The following is a 20,307-nucleotide window of genomic DNA, read 5'->3' as shown; positions in this document are numbered from 1 at the left end:
CCAAAGAAGGGGCAAGCAAGTCTATTCTATGTGTCTATAGTCTCTGCTTCTCTAAAGAAGCGTGAACAGTCAGCTTGTTGATCATGAGCGAGAACTTGCCAACAACTGAAGTAGGCTGAAGAGATGTTGTAGGTAGTGCTACTGATGTAACGGTCCCTAGCGAGCGTTACCTCTGTACAACTTGATGGTGAGACGAGCACATGCTGGCCCGGAATGTTGGAATGGCGACCCTTGGCGAGCACCTGCATAGGTGCGCGCAGGCAGGGTGGAGAGCACCTGCACTTCCTGTCTAAATCCCTATACGTAGCATGACGGCAAGTGGGTACACGCTACCAAGGTAGGGCACACCTACAGTATGCACGATGCTGAAGCAAAACACATTGGTGAGTAGGGTCTCTCGAACTCGTTATGTAAGATTGGCGAGCGACAGTGGTTGCACTCAGACCTTTGTCAGGCGAAGGAGCTTCCCCACCCACCTCGGTAGTGCTTAGTGGATGGGTGGACAATACTCGCCTGCGAGACTAGGGTCTGTGCTTCTACATACTATGGGGCAAAGCACTCTAGTCCATTGCCCCTCCAACAAGAGATTGGTGAGCAGCTTTACTTTCTCCTAAAAGAAGAGGGATTCCCTCACAGAGATGAAGAAGACTGGACTGTTGCTACATGCTGGCGCATAGGCAGAACACCAGGTTCCCTCTCGTGAGAGGTCGATAGCCAAGGTGCAGATCCCGAAGGGACTGGCCTCACAAAACGGCGAACACTATATAGTGTCCTATGAACACAGTGGTGAGGAGCAGGAGCTGTGAACCCCAGCCTAACCCCATTGTCATCTAGCTCCGTAAAGCTGGAGCTACGCATCGACAAATCAAGTGCTCTCTTGTGGAAGCCCCGGGTGGGCGACCAGTCAGGAACAAGTGAGGCACTCATCACCTGGTGGAGAAGCTCTGTGCTGTGAACACTGAGCACCATCAACATGCTTAGCAGGCTCAGGTTGACAACAGATATCGTAAGCTGCAAGCTAAGAAACACAGCCGAAACTAGTTTCTGGGTTCACCGGGAGGGGCTCCCCCAAAGGGTAACCACAAGGGGTACTCACCTGCAACCGCTCATGTTTGTCGCCAAAGCAGGACGAACAATAAGTGGTATAGCAGAGGCAGAGGTTGCGATGGGTAGTGATACAAAAAATACTTCTTTGGTATATAAACTTAGGTGTCTCTAAGGGGAAGACATCAGTCAAACACTGTGTTCCTAACTGAAGGACCGCTAGCAACCATTCCTTGCTCAGGATATCCAAGAGCCCAAAGGAAGGTCACAGCTGTCGCACAGTGTCAACAGAGAGACTCCCATATGGCCAAAGGCGGCGCCGCTTTGCTAGGGAAGAGACAAAGGCCTCGGAACCGCAAGGTTGTCCAAGGGTGAAAAGGCTACCACTCTTGCTCAACCGTTCCTTGGAGGAGACCAATAAAACAGTGTCAGAGTAATGGGAACGAGTCGACGGAGTAGGATGCCGAGGTTTCTTCGCCTCTGAGGATGAACCCCAAAGGGAAGAGTCCCTTTTGGTGTTCTTCTTCCACCACCTACCGAACCTCTGCCACTAGGAGGATGGCCACTCCCTACAAACCTCACAAGATTGATTGATTGATTTAAAGTTTTCAGGCATCCTGACATCTAAGGTCATTGACGCCGATATCATTTAGTTTATGTATACAAAAATAAAAACAAAATAAAATAAAATAAAAATAAAAAAATATAAGAGTATTCAATTAAAATCATAAAAGTTGAATGTCATAAAAGTTAAATAGTTTTCAGAAGACCTGCTTCTGAAATAAATCTAAAGATGCCACTTGCATAGTAGGACACATCATGTCCAAGAATCTTGGCAAGGATGAACCTGCCACCCTCACCTCGAGCCTCAAACAAATATCTATTCCTTAAGTTGTTATAATTGGGGCATTCGGTCAACAAATGCCTCACTGTTAGAGGTACTAAACAGTCGTCACAATACGGTTGCTGTTGGCCCTTCAGCAGAAACTCATGTGTCAACCAAGTGTGACCAATACGGAGACGACAAAGAGACGTCTCCCATTTTCGGGGCATCATATTATACCTCCAAGGAGATATGACATTTGTTACCTCTCTCATTTTATTCCCATCTAGGCTATCCTATTGCTGTTGCCATTTATTGCAAACTAATTTCTTGATGTCAGGTAAGAAATCATTACAGGGAATGGGATACCTTCTTGGCAGCAACTCGGATGCAGCATTCTTAGCCAGCGAATCTGCCTTCTCCTTCCCACACACACCTACATGTGCTGGAACCCAACAAAATTGAACTGTTATACCTCTCCGTCCAATAATAAAAAGCCATTCTAAAATCTTTAAAACTAGAGAGTTATTAGAATTAAAAACTTCTATAGCTTGAAGGACACTCCTTGCATCACTAAAAATTGTAAAATTACCCTCCTTCTCCAACGCTATTTTCTCAATAGCGGTTAATATGCCATACAGTTCGGCAGTAAATATGGAAGCGGTCAGAGGAAGTGCACCTCTACAATTAAAACCATTACTATGTACCCCAAATCCAACGCCAGCATCAGATTTGGAGCCATCAGTATAGATAAAAGTTGATCCTCTATGTTCTTTAACATGTTCATTAAAAAGAGACCTGGCTTCTAGGTCTGACATATTCTTCTTATCTCCTATAAAATATTTACAAAAAGATATCTCTGGTAATTTCCATGGTGTTGATGATACCTTGAATGGAAGTATCTTACATCTAATTATATCCAGACTGTTTAATAATTGTTTCACCCAAAAGCCATAGGGTTGAGGAGATTTTGGGTGCATCTCAAAGTATGTTGGGTACCTCACAAGGCTTGCAGTCTGGAAGGCTAAAGAATTAGGGAGTCTTTGCAATCTAAACTAATACCGAAGAATAGAAGACATCCAGTAAAGGTCTAGAGGTAACTCTCCAGCATCAACAAGGAGACTTGGGATAGGTGATGTTCTAATTGCTCCCGTGGACAATCTAATACCTGCATGATGTATTGAATCTAATATTTTCAACCGGCTTGGGGTGGCTGAAGAGTATATTTCACAACCATAACTAATTTTGGAAAAAATCAAGGCCTTGTATAATTTTAAAATAGTATTGTGGTCTGCCCCCCATGATGTATGGGACAATACTTTTAAAATATTCAGAGCTTCAACACATTTAGCTTTTAGCGCTTTTAGGTGAGAAACCCATGTAAGTCTACAATCAAATATCAAACCTAAAAATTTGGTTTCCGATACACATGGGATCCGTTGACCTTTAATGTATATATCTGGGTCTGGATGTGCTCCCCGGATACGACAGAAATGTACAATAGTAGTTTTACTTGTCGAGAACTTAAATCCATTCATATCGGCCCACTGGATAATTTTGTCAATCGAGAGCTGTAGTTATCTCTCAACCATTGCCATTCTGGCCCCAGCAAATGATATGGAGAGATCATCCACAAATAATGTTGAGAGAACATCCTGGGGAATGGCTGAGGATATCCCATTAATTGCTAAAGCAAAAAGGGTTACATTCAGCATACTACCCTGAGAAACTCCTTCTTCCTGGCACTTACTCTCTGATAGAGCTTCCCCAACTCTCACTTGTAAAACTCTAATGTGAAAGAAATGCCTGAATAAATAGTGGCAGCTCTCCTCTCAATCCGATTTCATGAATGGTTTTAAGTATACCATATCTCCATGTGGTATCATATGCCTTTTCAAGGTCAAAAAATACTGTAACATGGTGCTGTTTGGAAGCAAAGGCTTCACAAATAGAAGACTCAAGTCGTATCAACACATCAGTCGTTGAGTGCATTTTTCTGAATCCACATTGAATCGGTGATAAAATACCTTTCTTTTCAAGGTACCATATCAGCCTTGCATTGACCATCTTCTCCATGATTTTACATAAACAAGATGTTAATGCAATAGGACGATAGTTTGCTGCTAAAACTTGTCTTTACCGGGTTTTAAAAAGGCTAAAATAATGGCTAGTTCCCAAACACTTGGGTAACTATGATCATGCCATATTCTATTAATAATGCTTAAAATAAATAGCTTTGTATTAAAATGTACATATTTAATCATTGCATATGGAATTCCATCAGGTCCAGGGGCTGTATCATTGCAATGAGCAAGTGCGGAATCAAATTCTCTTTCAGTGAAAGGAGAATTATGACTTCCCTTCTTGTTCCAAAATTTAAAATTTTCTTTTCTTCAATGCTCCTATACTGGTGACCAGGGGCTCCTACACACTTGCTGGATACATTTGAAAAATGACTAGCCAGGGCATTGCTAACATCATTTGCTTCAGTTACATACTGACCATTCACCTTGAACACTGGTGGTGGGTTGGGGGTGAATTTGCCAGCTATCTTTTTTACTTTCCTCCACACAGCAGATGGTGGTGTTCTACTGTTAATGGAGGAAACAAAAGACATCCATGACTGCCGCCTTGCTTCTTTCATGGCACGACGGAACTGTGCTCTACATTTCTAGTACATGATTAAATTCTCATCAGTTCGGAGTCAACGCAATCGTGTTAGATATCTTCTTGTGGCTCTGTGGAGGGCAGTTAGTTCTGAAGACCACCACGGGATTGGTCGTCGTTTGAATAACCCTGTTGTTTTGGGAATTGAATTGACTCCTGCTGTATGGAGAGTTCCATTCAGTAAGTCTATGGCATCATCGATATTTTCAACCTGTTCAGCATCCCCCTCAATTTCGCTTAGCTCACGAAATTTTTCCCAGTCCGCCTTGTCAAGATTCCATCGTGGCAATCTCTGTAAAAGTGGACCATTGTTGGTGTTTATAATGATTGGTGCATGATCACTAGTATGCCAATCATCTAATGTCCTCCAATCAAAATCAAGAAGGCAGTTAGAACTTGCAATTGAAAGGTCAATGCATGACAAGGTACCTGTCTGAACATGGAAGTGTGTGGGCTCTCCTGTATTAAGGAGTCCCACATCCTCATTCTCCACAATCGATGAGATAATATTGCCCCTTGTGTTTGCTAAGATATCACCCCATAAAGGATGTCTACCATTCATATCTCCCAGTAAGAGAAATGGTTGAGGGAGTTGTTGAATGACCTCTGCTAAATCATCATATAAAATATTATCATTTGGAGGTAAGTACAGAGAGCAAATTGTATATTTTCTCCCTATATCAATTTGTACAACAACTGCCTGCAGGGTTGTACGTATAGACATAGGTATTTGGGGAACATCTCGACGAATGTATACGAGACTTCCGCCATGGCTCCCTGCTTGTTGATTATATGGTGTTCTATAGCTAACATACTCTCGAGGACTAGGAGTGTTAGAATCAAGCATACTTTCCTGTAGACATACAATTATGGGGGAATGCTCATGAATTAGGAGCTTAAGTTCATCATATTTCGCCCTCAAACCCTGACAGTTCCATTGCAAAATGGAGGAGAAAACTATGGATTATTTCTGCAAGACATCTTGGATGAGGTCTTTCCATTAGCAGTTTTTAATCTAACATTATTACCTGTAGGTTTCTTCAGAGGTGGTCTTGTTATGTTGGGTTTTATGTTTGTGTTTTTCTTTGTATCCTTTTGATCTATTTGTTGATGTGGATGGTGGACCTCAACTTGAATTTCTGATTTATTCAGTTTATCTTCTGGTTCATTAGAAACATCAACAGACAAAACATCAAATTTATTTGATGTCATAACCTTAACGTTTCTAATGGAGGGTGGAGAGAGAGATGGAGGTCTTTCTCTTTTCCTATTTATCGGTGGTGAGGATTTACCAGGTTTTTGCACCTTCCCTACCACAGGTGCACCTGGTAACATAGTTTTAGGTGGAACTTCCATCAAATCAGGCAAGGACATGGCCTGAGAGAGGTTAGTACTATTGTTGGTAATGGGGGATGAAGTTTGTATAGAAGTGGGCAGTGTCGCAGTTTTAATACACAGTGGCAAAGCCTTGTTAGGCAATATGCTTACCTTGTCACGTAAAACTCTACTATCATTAGATGATGTATTTCTTTTCTTGGAATTACTGGCAGCACTATGTGGGTTCGATGTCTCCTGTGGTATATTTTCTCTTGATTTCAGTGCCTTTGCATAGCTGTTTGGTTTTTTCAGTAGTCTTTTGGCATGTCCTACACTTATGTGTTCTACACTGGATTTGTTGAGGGCTGCTTCTTCAAACTTATAAATCTCGCAGCTCCTGTCAGTGGATTTATGGTTTGAATTGCAATTCAAACAGCTGGGCTCAAGTGTACACTCTCCATGATAAGGACTGGCACAGATGCTACACATTTTTTCATTTTTACAAACTTTAGAAGGACGTCCAAATTTGAAACATTTGAAGCATTGTAAGGGCTTTTGTTTAAAAGGTCGAACTTTTATTCTTTCATTTTCAATATCGATGTGGAAAGCCACATCAGCATCCTGGAAAGTAAGGATAATCATTGACGTCCCAGGAATCTTATGCACTTTCCACACTGTTAATGGGCACATGGCTAGTATTTCCTCTTCTGTAAATTCGTACAGATCTTTATTGAAGACTACTCCCCTTCCGTAACTAAAGTTTAGGTGGGGTTTGACATCTAACATATCCTCATCACTGCTTGTCGTAAGGTTAGACAGTATTACTGATTGCGTGTATGATTTTGCATGGATTAGGAAGCTATTTTTCCCAAAGCGAGATACATCACCTGGTGCAATGGTTCCTACCTTTTTCTGAATTAGTTTGCTAATTTTAAAATAATTCCCATTACTCCCTTTAGGCTCGGCAACAAGCCACATTGGTGGTTTTGGCTTTCTTTGGGGGAGCATAGTTAAATCAATATCTTTCTCAAACCAGTCAGCAGGTCTATATACATCCAAACTGTTTGGTATCTTATCACATAGGGCACCCATGACATTTAAGTTATTAATTTTGATATCATTGATGTTACATATTGCATTGAATGCTTCTTCATGATTATTATAAGTTATCCATGAATGCCATTTTTCATTTTCAAGTTTCATTCTCATTTCTTTTATCACTCCATAGCATCTAAATGCTTTATATATCATATCATAATCAGTATTTATTGGAATTTGGATAACATGAAGGATTCTTAGTTTCCCTTTGTTACCCGACTTAATTGGTTTTAAAACATTAGTAGAGGGGTCCTCTTTTGTTCCTAGGTCGTCAACAGAATTTTCCTTAAATGAATTAGCAGAGGTCGTCAACAGTGCCGGGGGAGAGTCAGCGTATCCAGGGGACGGGGGTTCGTTACTTAAACAATCCATTAGACGAGAGAGAGAGAAAAGGGTTAGTTTGATGTACCTGCTCGAGAATGTTAGGCCATCACACGTCAGAAAGGAAATTTGCACTCTCCACTATCGGCACAATGAGAGTATACTTCCCAGATGGTCCACTCCATACCCTACCCGAAGGATAGCATCAAAACAGATATAGAGGCACAGGTGTAAGCTGAACCCGCCTGCTAGGACTGAGACCAAGAAATTATGGAATCATCCTCCCCATATCTGTAATGACGGGATTCCGGCCAAAAGCCGAGAGTCCTACCCCAAGCATTGGATCCCCCTGGATTCCGAAGACCCAACACTTGAGAATAGTTCCGCCAAAAAGGTCCAAACCATCTTCGGGATGGCTGAAATCATCCAATACTCTCACATATAGCTTTGAATGCAAACACCTCCCAACCGTGACACCTCCTCCCACTCATCAAAACAGGCAGCAATAAAGGATGTATGAACATCCCCGCCGGGGCTACAATGGATGAGAAACATCCAAGCCATAGGAAAAAAAAAAATAATAAATATATATGTACATAATATAGACACATATATAATGAGGGAAATTTTTCTCATTGAGTTTGGAAAGCAAGACGAAAGAAAGTTTATGAAATTAGGATAAGGTTGAAGTAATATTGAGAAAAAGAAAAAGGTGAAAGAGAGAAATTTAGATTCGAACAGGGGGAGCAATTTCCCCAAGTTCGAGAGCCCTCTTGCCCGTCACCAAGTTTCAGCACGAGAATGAAATGTCGTGCTGAAGCTCAATGACTTCATCAAGGCATTCTCTCATTAAGAGGGAAACCTCACAAGAAAACTCCAACGTACAGGAGTGGCCCCTGCACGAAAAACAAAGGATATGAGGATTCTTCTCCATGGCTGACATGAAGGTTTCGCGTTGGCGCCCTCAAATGCCAGGACAAGCCTACCTCATAGAGCCTCATGTTACAATCACCCTGAAAGAAAGAGAAAAAGAATTTGTTGTTATTAGTCGTTTGGTACTAGTAATGGGTTAACAGGAGAGAACGACAACACATCCATTCTCAATCGAGCCAAAATAAAAAGTGACATCAGATTACTGGTGAGTGTGTGAGAGGGGTGGCTGGTCTACCCCTGTAGTTAGCGGAGGGTAGTTATACCTCACTAAAAATTCTTTTGTCTAGTTTTCAGCAATCTCCAAATTAATATCCACTGAAAAGAGCGAAAGGGTTTGAATGAGGTGCAGGAACAAACTAATATAATCCTCATTACTCATTCAAGATGTTTCAAAGATATCTACTTGCAGCCAAAATTAGCAACGCACTCTTCTATTGACTCATTGAAAGACATGAAAACATAACTAATAGTTCTTACCTTAAAACTACTAGGTGGTACAATACGGCATACTCCAAACTGTTCTGCTTCAGGCCGAATTTTTTCAATGTAGTCCAAAGGATCACTGAATTCCTCTTCAGAAGGGTAAAATGAAGGCGCTCGTACTAAAACAGAATTGTCACACACATAGGTGATGGATTCTTCTGCATTCTTATCAGGTGTAACTGATGTTGAGCTATTAGATAGCTGGGAGACAGAAATTCCACCAATGGAAGAATAACTGTGGAAGTTAAAATGTCATATATTAATATCTAAAGAACATTAATCCAGAATAACAGAATATTAATAATAAAATTTGTTATATCTATACTAGCCTAATATTCTTATTGCTGCTTCTTTGGAGGCTTGGTTTACTAATATTTACCCTAAAAATTTCAAATGTTTCTGTGTAACAGATAATTTTGTATTAAATATTTAAAGATGAGTGACATAAAGAGGGGCACAGTACTACTATATTCAGAAAAGGTTTCTGTTTCATCAAAGTATTAACGCTTCAATAAAAGATCTACGTGTTGTCATTCTTACAAACACATCATTAATACAGATCTGCTCAAGATCAATTGTATATGTGAACCACTACGAATGGATACTTGCCTTTTGTTTTCAATATTATTTGCAGGAGATTGTCTACGACTGCGAGATGCTGACAGTCGATTTCCTCTCTGAGACGGAGTGGAGGAAGTAGTTCCTTCTGAACTTTGAGATGGTGTTGGACTAGAAAAGATCAAACAATGCATATGACAATACAGTTGTATAGCAAATTATTTGAGTAATACGTATTCTTTCTAGATATACAAACTGAAGTTGTTTAAAATGGGGATATGTCTTTACCAATGCTGGAACAGCCATTGAATCGATAACAAAGTTGTTGGTTAACGTCACTTCACATAAGAAGGGAAGACGCACCCCTCCCCAAAATCCTGTTGTCACAGAACAGCCAATTTTGTTCTTAGGCCTAGGACTTGGAGAGGTGGTTTAAGTGGGAAACTTATTTTAAAGGACTCAGATTTGTATAGCTAGGAAAAATAAAATTTACTTTTAAATCTTAGTATTTATTCCTATGAGTATACAAATTTTTAATCTTTTAAAATAGGGAAGGAAATTCCCTAAAACTAAACTGGAAGGTTCATTTCTTCGCTGAACATGATATCCTTCCTTGTCCCATACAGCAGTGAGGAAAGCAACTTCAACAACCTCCGAACAGCTAATTATATGGATATAGAAAATGGATGGGACTTCAGTCAGTACTTACTTAAAAGGAAACTAGTACTAGGACCTTGAAAACTCATCTTCCTAACAGCCCCATTAAGAGAAATTTTCAGTTAGAAACCAACTCATTCTCCCCCTTATCAGAAGGAAGGAGTGTCTACAACAGTTGGTGCATCATGTAACCCACCAGTATCAGATCTCTGACAATTGTGAAGATGAACCAGTCATTCTACCTCTCCTCATGTTTATTATTCAAGAGGGAGCATATACCAAATCCTGTGAAGGAGCTGGGGTTGTTGCAAAGCTACTGAGCGACTGTGGACAACATCTGTAACGTAAGCTACTGAGAAGTAAAGGTGGCCCAACTCCTTCAGCTCCAAGTATGACAATAGGTAACAAAAAGACTAGTGACAAGGCTAGGTTTCTGAATTCTTACTTGAGATGGCAATGGTGTGCACTAACCACAGTCACATATAAAAGCAAACAGCCTCCAAAAATCCTGCTGGGACTAATAAGAAGACTAGACACTCATTCTGAGGGGCCAAGAAGTCCACCTCTCAAATAGCACTGTGGTGCCCTGAAGTGATACTTCAGAGATAGGATCGAGAAGGTCCTGAACTTGCGTTCGAGAGTGGTACTTGTACTTGGACTTTGTTGCAGTCTGAGATGACAAAGGGAACAGAACTACCATCCCTCAAAAGTATGATATCACGCAAAGCCTGCCACATTCCTACTCTCTTGTTGATTTAGAAAAGAGAGAATGTGTTGATGCAAATATCCCTATAACATCCTCCTCAGGCTAGCAGTAGATGTATGGGTCAGTACCCTCAAGACAGCTTCCTACTACAGAATGAAGTTCCAGGATGGGCAAGACTGTTTGAAGCTCCCCTTGAGCATGAATCGTTCCCCTAAGGAGGGCTGCTACAAATGCTATTGAAGCACGCAATGAAGTCAGTGATCTGCTGAAAAATTCTCTAGCGAGAGAGACATATAGTCTACGACTCCCATTGCAGTCTCTGTCTCTTTGGACCTACCTGAAAGCTAGCAGAATGGACACCACTCAACTTGGGGCCATCCACGGATTATTGAGTACTTGGGCAATGCAAATACTCAATAATCCTAGAAGGACTGTTGCCTGTTACCAGTCAGTCAGAAGTATCTGCCATGCTGGGTTCACGGTCTGACTGACCCGAATACTGGGAAACAGTAGAAGGGCAAGCTAAGTCACTCTCACACAGAAGAGAAGGGTGGCATCAATGTCAGTGTATACCTTACCCTTACATGGCTTATGGTGCTGGTGATTGGTACAAGTGGGACTGATCATCTGCAACCACCAATGCCACAGCAGTAATGTCAAAACATGATTACACTTTGCTTGACAGATCACGAAGGATTTAGTCAACGAGTGGGCTACCTTACCTCCTCCTGACAAGAGAGCAGCTCTTCAGGAGTGTGACTCAGTCTCATTAAAACAATGTTATTTTGTGGTCACTTCAAATTCTATCTACTTTTTTGTTTCCAGACTGATTTCTTTCATTCAAAAAATAATTAATATACAAAAAATTTTAGAAGGGAATTTCATATTATCTCCTTATTTTTGCATATATATTATTTTAACAGTGTATAGAAGATAATTTCAATAGTGACAATTTCTCATGAGGAACTTTTTAGTTTTTCCAAAGTGCTTTTCCACATTGTAGACTAAGTATAAGTAATGGCTTTTAGCAGTAATTTTTCTCACTCCTGGGAATCAAAATGCACACACGAGCAAGACTGGCTAACATTACATTCTCGTCAATGTATTCTGACACTCTACATATCTCTCAGCATAATCATAGCACAAAAATTGTAAATATGTAAAGGAGCAGACACAGAAATAGTAATAAACATGTAGCAAATATTTACTTATCAATACGATTTATGGGAAAACGGATAACAAATTCCTCAGAGAACCATAGTAAACCTATTTGAAAAATTAAATATAAATTTTCTCCAAGCAAAAAATGCAATAATCTGAATTTCCAAATTCCAAGCCAGAGGCCATGAGTCATGCTACCCAAAGCCAAGGATACTACTATTTACAGCAAGAATGAATAAGGTGTGCTAAACTTCACCCTTTCACCTTGCCTATAAAATCAGTGTTGGGTCCTGGCTAAGACCGTTCACCTGCATTCATTACAAGAAGACCATCTTATCGGGGTCACAACTGTTTGATCTACCCTGAAGGTACCAAGCAAAGATAAAAGCAGATACTCCCTCAAAAAGAGGAAGAGCAGTTACCAAAGGCCAGGCCATTCCTATGTCACAAAAAATGACGAGGGCAGACCAATGATTACCCTCACCTGGCCCATAAGATCTAGCTGACCGAACCATACTGAACTATTAGCATACGAGATCTATCACTCCCACCATAAAGACAAATTTAGCAAGAGACCTTCAGTGCGATTACTACTGCTACTGTACTTCTTCCTTCTAAGAAGTATCAGACGAGACAAGGAGGGGAATGAGGAATTGATAGAGAACAAAATGAGAACACATCTCTTTTTTTTTTTTTTCCCCTTTGACAACAGTTCTTTCTAGTTACCAGGAGAGGTTCAGTGGTTACTATTAATTAGGAACATGTGAGCTTCCTCTCTGAGTTTGCCGATAAAAGTACTAGGAAAACATTCATAGTCGAACATTATTCCCTGCCATTTGTCTTGTTTGTGTGAGATCAGACTCTTCTCAATCACAATACACAGATCATAATAGGGAGAGTAGTCTCAATCTCGTCCTGGAAAGACACTGAAGTGGTCATTACAAGTGGCCCAAGACCAAACACTGATATGGACACTTGTGTGAACACCTGAGGAATGAAAGAGGTACAGTACTTTCAGAATGAATGAAGACCTGCAAAATGCACTACAAGTCCCTCAAGTCAGCAAAAGCAATAAGTCTTCCTCTATGAGTGAAGAGTATGAAGCAAACATTACAACAGAATATTGTACAGAACAAACACTGGTCGGCTCAGAAGAGTACGAACTCCTGTCCCAACACTGCGACGACTCATGAGGAGCCAAGGGCAGATGACTAGAGAAGGTTGGCAAGAATTTCAAAGCGAAAATTCAGAATTGTTTTACCCCTCACATATCCAGATATGGAACCTGGAAGGATTATATGGAACAGATTTGGATGGAAGAAGAATGAAATGTGCAAGGAAATGCATTCACGTACTGACAGTAAAAGATATATATATCTCAGCATCACTCCCTCCCAATTCTTATTCCTCCCTAGACTTCATTCTGGAATTAGCCTGGGAGGGACAAAAAATGGTTGAAGCAAGTACAACTCCTTCTGGATGAAAAAGTTACGGGTGGTCATTGCTAATGTATAATCTTTCAACAATACAGTATCTCAATATCATGCTACTGAGAAGTAGATAAGGAGTCCAGCATCTATCCAATCCTTAGAGCTAGTATGTACAGTATCTATACCCAAAAATATAAATACATATATATAGAGTATATATATATATATATATATATATATATGTATATATTTATATAAATATATATATATATATATAATATACTGTATATATATATATATATATATATATATATATATATATATATAATATACTGTATATATATATATATATATATATATATATATAGTCAGCGCGGATCGGTCTGTCCGGGTAGTGGGCCGGACACAGCGTTCCGCGAAAATCGGAGGCATGGGGTTTATCGGGGAAAAAAATCGACTAAATGGCATCTTTTTATACAAGTTGGCATCTACATATCTGCGTAGGTGGAAGCTAGTCAGTGTGTTTCCTGTAGTCGTGGAGTGAGGTTGTGTCAGGTTGAGAGGGCCGAATTGCAATCGTTCTTTTGAGAGTTCGCGTGGCATTTTTGTCTATCAAACCCCCCCCAGTGATGTCTAGAGCCCGTACAAGTCACGATGACATTGTTAGAGTGATAACCTGTCATAATTTAGGTCTGCAAACGAAGGAAATAGTGAAGAATACTGGCGTGAACAAGAGAACAGTGAGGCGCTTGGTGGCCAAGTTCAAGGCAGGGGGTAGCACCGAGATCCCTTCTCACTCCCAGGCTGGTTCCCCCCCGGAAGATTCCTGATCGTACTTTAGTTATTTTAAAGCGAAGCCTAGAAGAAAATCCAACATTAACAGCTAAGCAACTGAAAGAACAGAACCCTAAATTGTTGAGCGACGTCAGTGTTCGTACGATTCAGGAAAACCTGTCGAAGCGCCTCGACTACGAGAAAGTGATCGCGAGAAAGAAGCCCGCTTTAACTGAGAAACAAAGGAAGAGGAGGGTTGCTTTTGCCAAGACATACAAGGATTGGACCTTGGAGCAGTGGCGAAGTGTCTTGTGGAGTGACGAAGCGACCTTTTGTGTGAGTGAGACGACCGGGAAAAAAGTGTGGAGGCGAAAGGGGTCAGATCCTCTTAAGCCTAATCTCGGGGCCAAGACAGTTAAGCACCCAGCATCGCTTATGGTCTGGGGTTCGTTTGCCTACGGTGGTGCCCCAAGCCTTGTTGTTTTGCCTAAAGGCATAACGGTTAATGCTGACCGCTATTTGAGCATTTTGAAAGACAATTTAGCGGATTGTTTTGCAGCTACAGGAGCTGAAATTTTTCAGCAGGACGGTGCCCCTTGCCATACGGCTAAAAAAGTGAAAAAGTGGCTGGAAAATAGCGAAGTGAACTATATTCCTGATTGGCCAGGTCAAAGTCCTGATATTTCGCCCATTGAGAACCTTTGGGCGATAGTTAAAGCCCGCCTTCGTAAAGAAGTGACGACAAACGTGACACTTCTCGAGACGGCGCTCCATAAAGTGTGGGCGGAAATACCTGCCGAAATACTCCAAAACCTCGCCGATAGTGTTCCTCGACGACTTTTGGAGGTCAAGAAGAGGAAAGGCTACCCTATAGACAAGTAGCAGGGATATTGGTGATTGTTCAATTAAATTTTTATTGATTTATATTGTGTATTAGTGTAGATATGGGGGGGGGGACCAAAATGAAGGCACGGCGGATGCTGCCCGGACAGACCGACCCGCGCTGACTGTATATATTGTATTTATACTGTATGTATGTATATATATATATATATATATATATATATATATATATATATATATATATATATATATATATATACAGTGGAATTTCTACATACGATTGTCCTAACATACGAAGTAAAATTCAACCAAATTTCTGTCTCACAATACGAAGTGTTGCTCCAACATACGAAGTAAACAATACACTTACCCGTGGAATTTTCTCAAAAGCATCCAGCGTCGTTTGTTGTTGACGCCGCTAGACGGCAGCACATCGGAGGGACGCCAATCGAGCGTCACCTTGATCAGTCATCTCATCTCATGCGCATCGTGTGGTTGTCCTCTATTCGCTCAGTTTTAACAGTTTTTTATCTTGCCTTTTCACGTGTTGTTTTCTGTGTTCTGTAATCATGGTTCCTAAAAAGCTTAGTTTCGGTTCAGGAAGTAGTAGTAGTGGTGAGAAAAAGAGGAAGTCTATGCTTTCATTAGAATTAAAGCAAGAAATAATAGAAAAGCATGAGGGAGGTGTACGTGTTAGCGATCTGGCTAAACAATATGGCCGGAATATGTCTATGATCTCGACGATCATAAAACAGAAGTCAACCATTAAAGCAGTGAAACCTTCGAAGGGGATCACGATTATTTCTAAACGTCGTAGCCCTACTCTGGAAGAGATGGAACGCCTTTTGTTGATCTTGATAAAGGACAAGAAGATTGTTGGCAATACGATCACGGAAACGATCATTTGTGAGAAGGCCAGCGCTATCTACAGTGACTTGAACGCGGCGCGCTCTCGGGGTGACGTGGGGGAGAGTTCAGCCGATCCTACGACGGAGGAATTCAAGGCGTCTCGAGGTTGGTTCGAGAAATTTAGGAAACGGATCAGGATTCATTCAGTTGTTCGTCATGGAGAAGCTTCGAGTTCGGACACCAAGGCTGCTAAAGACTTTGTTAAAAAGTTTGAAAGCATCATGGCGGAGGAAGGTTACGTAGAGCAGCAGGTGCTCAACTGTGATAAAACCGGTATGTTTTGGAAAAAGATGCCTTGTCAAACATACATTACCGCCGAAGAGAAGAAAATGCCTGGACATAAGCCAATGAAGGATCGGTTGACTCTTGAGCTTTGTGCCAACGCCAGCGGGGACTACAAAATAAAGCCGTTATTGGTTTACCATTCCGAAAACCCTAAGGCATTTAAAGCACATAGAATTAATAAAGACCTGCTACATGTTCTATGGCGTTCTAATTCTAAGGCTTGGGTTACTAGGCATATCTTTGCGGAATGGGTAAAAGTAGTTTTCAGCCCTGCTGTCAAGAAGTATCTTCAGGAGAGGAATTTGCCTTTGAAGTGCTTGCTTAGTTTGGACAATGCACCCGCTTACCCCCCTGGACTCGAAGATGATATCATCAACGAATACAAATTCATCAAGGTGTTGTATCTTCCACCGAATACCACCCCTATCCTTCAGCCCATGGACCAGCAAGTCATCTCTAATTACAAAAAGCTCTACACCAAGCACTTATTTAAGCAGTGCTTTAATGTCACGCAAAGCACCAACTTAACTTTGCGTGAATTTTGGAGGAGCCACTTTAATATCGTGCACTGCTTAAAGATCATTGATCAGGCTTGGGAGGGAGTAACTCGTCGGACCCTGAATTCAGCTTGGAAGAAGCTTTGGCCTGATGCTGTTGCTCCCAGAGATTTCGAAGGTTTTGGCCCTGAGAATGAACCTGCGCTTGCCGCCGAGGAAGACGTCGAAGAGATTGTATCCCTTGGCAAGTCCATGGGTCTGGAGGTGGATGAAGATGACATCACTGAACTCGTCGACGAGCATCATGAAGAGCTCACCACCGAGGAACTCAAGGAGCTGCAAGCCATGCAGCATGATGAGTTCCAAGCGCAGTTGAGTGAGTCGGAGGAGACCGAGGAGGTAGGCCAAATCTTAGGTACGGCTGAAATAAAACAGATGTTGGCATATCATCAACACGTTGTTGATTTCATCGACAAGCATCACCCACAGAAACTTCAGGTTTGCCTTGTTGCGCAGTTCGATGATGTTTGCTTAACGCATTTTAGAAAAATCCTCAAAAGCCGTACAAAACAACTTTGTATCGATAGTTTCTTTAAAAAAATCTTTAAAACAGTCTGGTGATCATGATGAAAAAAAAAGAAAGCTAAGCAAAGAAAAGGAAGACCAAATCGAGTGAAAGTGATGAAAAATTAAAATAAGAAAAGAAAAAAATGTAAAAATAAGAAAAGAAAAAAATGTAAAAATAAATATAAAATTATAAAAATGAAAAAAAAAATAAGCAAAGTTAAGTTAAAGTTCACGTAGTAGTATAAGTTGGTGTAAGTTATCGTATACGTTGTCGTACAAAGTCACCGTCCCTACCTCCAGGCTGATCTTCCGTCTCCTCCTGCGTAGAAGTCCCTACACCTGCGCTGGCCTGTTGCTAAGGTAAAGTGTTACATTACAACCCGTTTTTTATTCATTATTTCATTATTATTATTCTTTTTTATTGGTTTGTAATATGTATTTATTATACAGGTATTGCATCAATGTCATGTGTTATTATGTGTAGCCATTTATTAAGGATTTATTATGGGTTTTTAGGCTGAGGAACGAATTAAATAAATTACCATGTATTCTTATGGGAATATTTGTTCCAACATACGATCGTTTTAACACACGAAGCAGTTTCTGGAACGAATTAAGACCGTATGTAGAGGTATCACTGTACATATATGTATATATATATATAAATATATATATATATATATATATATATATATATATATATATATATATATATATATATATATATATGTATTTATAAATATATACATATACATACTGTATATATATACATACATACATACATATGTATATATATATATATATATATATATATATATATATATATATATATATATATATATATATATATATATATATATATATATATATATATATATATTTATAAATACGTACATAAATACACACACACACATAATATATATATATTCAAATAAGCCATATATATGGCTTATTTGAATATGAAAAACACGTAAAAATGTGCAAAATTTATCATATATATATATATATATATATATATATATATATATATATATATATATATATAATATATATATATATAAAGTGAACCCTCGCTACTTCGCGGTTCAACCATCGCGGATTCACCACTTCGCGGGTTTTTTCCATAACCCATATATATATACATATCGCGGATTTTCCGGAAATTTCGAAAATACCGCGATATCTGAAGACCCCAAATACGATATTTCGTTACCTGTAATTCCATTAATACTGTAATTAGTAATATCTGCTCTTACTGATTGTTTATTGCATTACATATGACATATAATTAAGCACAGAAAGAAATAAAACACGAAAAGAGAATGTGATCATACGATAATTCAGTACTGTATACAGTACGTAGTAAAATTAAATCGAACATGAAACGCAAATCAGATGCAGTCATACCATATTAGAATGGTGTAAGGCTGCTGATGGCTACTAGTGTACTACAAATGTAATGGATGTGCTTCTTTTCCATGAATCTTTTGTATGTATACGTACGTAGTACTGCATCCAATAATATTCTTTGTTGCAAAATATCACATTTCGAATAAGCGTACGAGAGAGAGAGAGAGAGAGAGACACACATCCTACAACAAAATCGTAAAATAGCGTACGTAAAGCTGTTATTATTATTGTTATCATTATTATTGTTGTTGTTGATAAAATTATTATTGTTATTATTATTATCATTATTATTATTATTATTATTATCATTATTTATTATTATTATTATTATTATTACTGTACAGTATACGCGGGGTATCTTGTACTTTGAATTGGTAACCTACGTATCATATAAGACGGGTTGTGATTGGTTCAAGCGCTGATAGATGACGAATCAGAACTCGTTTTGTTATCTAGCCTGTGATTGGTGTTTTGCCCGCATCTCCAACTTCCAGCCTCTGTTCGCGGCCACTTTCTCTTGCGCCGTATCGCTGAGTAGACGTTGTTAAGTTTGTGAACTTTAATCTGTGCTGTGCGCAACTGTTTCAAGTTGAACTTTTTGTTGAACTTTCTGTTACTGTAAATCCTACTGTACAATGGCTCCCAAGCGTTCTGCTTCTACTAAGGCTGGTAGTGAGCCTAAACGCCACCGAAGGATGATGACGATTGCTGAGAAGGTGACGCTTCTCGATATGTTGAAAGACGGTAGAAGTTACGCGGCCGCAGCCCGCCATTTTGGAATCAATGAATCCACCGTTCGCTATATCAAGAAGGACGAGGCGAACATTAGAAAGACGGCTGCAATCACCTTTAGCAGATCAGCGAAGCGAGTTGTTACCACGAGTAATAAAACGATAGTACGCATGGAAGGTGCTCTAGCTGTGTGGATTGCTGACTGCCGGAAGAAGAACATAGCCTTGGATACGAACACCATCCGAACAAAGGCTTTGAGCTTGTATGAGAATTTTGCGGCAAAGGAACCTCAAGACGACGATGGCAACCATGCTGTAGATGATGATGATGCAGATGAACCTCAACCAGGGACATCAACTGATTCCCAACGTCAGAAACAACGTTTTTCCGCCAGCAAAGGATGGTTCGCGAAGTTTCAGAAACGCTTCGCCCTGAAAAGCGTTTCCCTGCATGGCAAGGCTGCTTCGGCTGACACTGCTGAAACTTAACGTGAACCAGACGTTCAAGAATATTATCGCCGAAGGTGGATACAAGCCGGAACAAGTCTTTAATATGGATGAGACCGGCTTGTTTTGGAAGAGAATGCCGTCGCGAACTTTCCTGTTCAAAGAAGAAGCCGAAGCCTCTGGCTTTAAAGCATTCAAGGATCGCGTTACCCTCGTGATGTGTGGCAATGCTGCTGGATTTTTGCTAAAGCCAGGGCTTATTTATAAGTCAAAAAATCCTCGTGCTTTGAAAAATGAAAACAAAAATCTCCTTCCCGTGTACTGGATGCATAATCCAAAAGCATGGATTACGAAGATGCTGACCTCCAACTGGTTCCACCAGTGTTTCATCCCGCAAGTCAGTGAATATCTCTTAGAGAAGGGCTTGCCATTCAAGATCCTTCTCCTTATGGATAACGCTGGTGGACACGCAACTGACCTGTCGCGTGAGGGCGTTCAGGTTGAGTTCCTGCCACCCAACACCACGTCATCAATTCAACCGATGGACCAGGGGGTTATCAGGGCGTTCAAGGCCCTCTACACGAAGAATACCTTGGCGGACCTCGTTGCGTGTGTGGATGCTGCCCAAGATGATGAGGATGAAGAT

General features: G+C 40.3%; 1 protein-coding gene across 1 annotated transcript in view; it reads right to left on the bottom strand.

Moving 5' to 3' along the window:
* Positions 1-20,307, bottom strand: part of Jarid2 (Jumonji, AT rich interactive domain 2) — a 336,896-nt gene that overhangs the window by 117,561 nt on the left and 199,028 nt on the right. The window contains exons 11-12 of the mRNA XM_068388399.1: positions 9,296-9,415; positions 8,681-8,921 (exon numbers count right to left, since the gene is read on the bottom strand). Coding sequence (XP_068244500.1) covers positions 8,681-8,921; positions 9,296-9,415 — 361 coding nt within the window. The remainder of the gene's footprint in view (positions 1-8,680; positions 8,922-9,295; positions 9,416-20,307) is intronic.

This window comes from Palaemon carinicauda, chromosome 15, assembly GCF_036898095.1.
Source record: "Palaemon carinicauda isolate YSFRI2023 chromosome 15, ASM3689809v2, whole genome shotgun sequence".
NCBI lineage: Eukaryota > Metazoa > Arthropoda > Malacostraca > Decapoda > Palaemonidae > Palaemon > Palaemon carinicauda.
The sequence above is the reverse complement of the archived record's forward strand: the minus strand, read 5'-3'. Positions and strand labels throughout refer to the sequence as shown.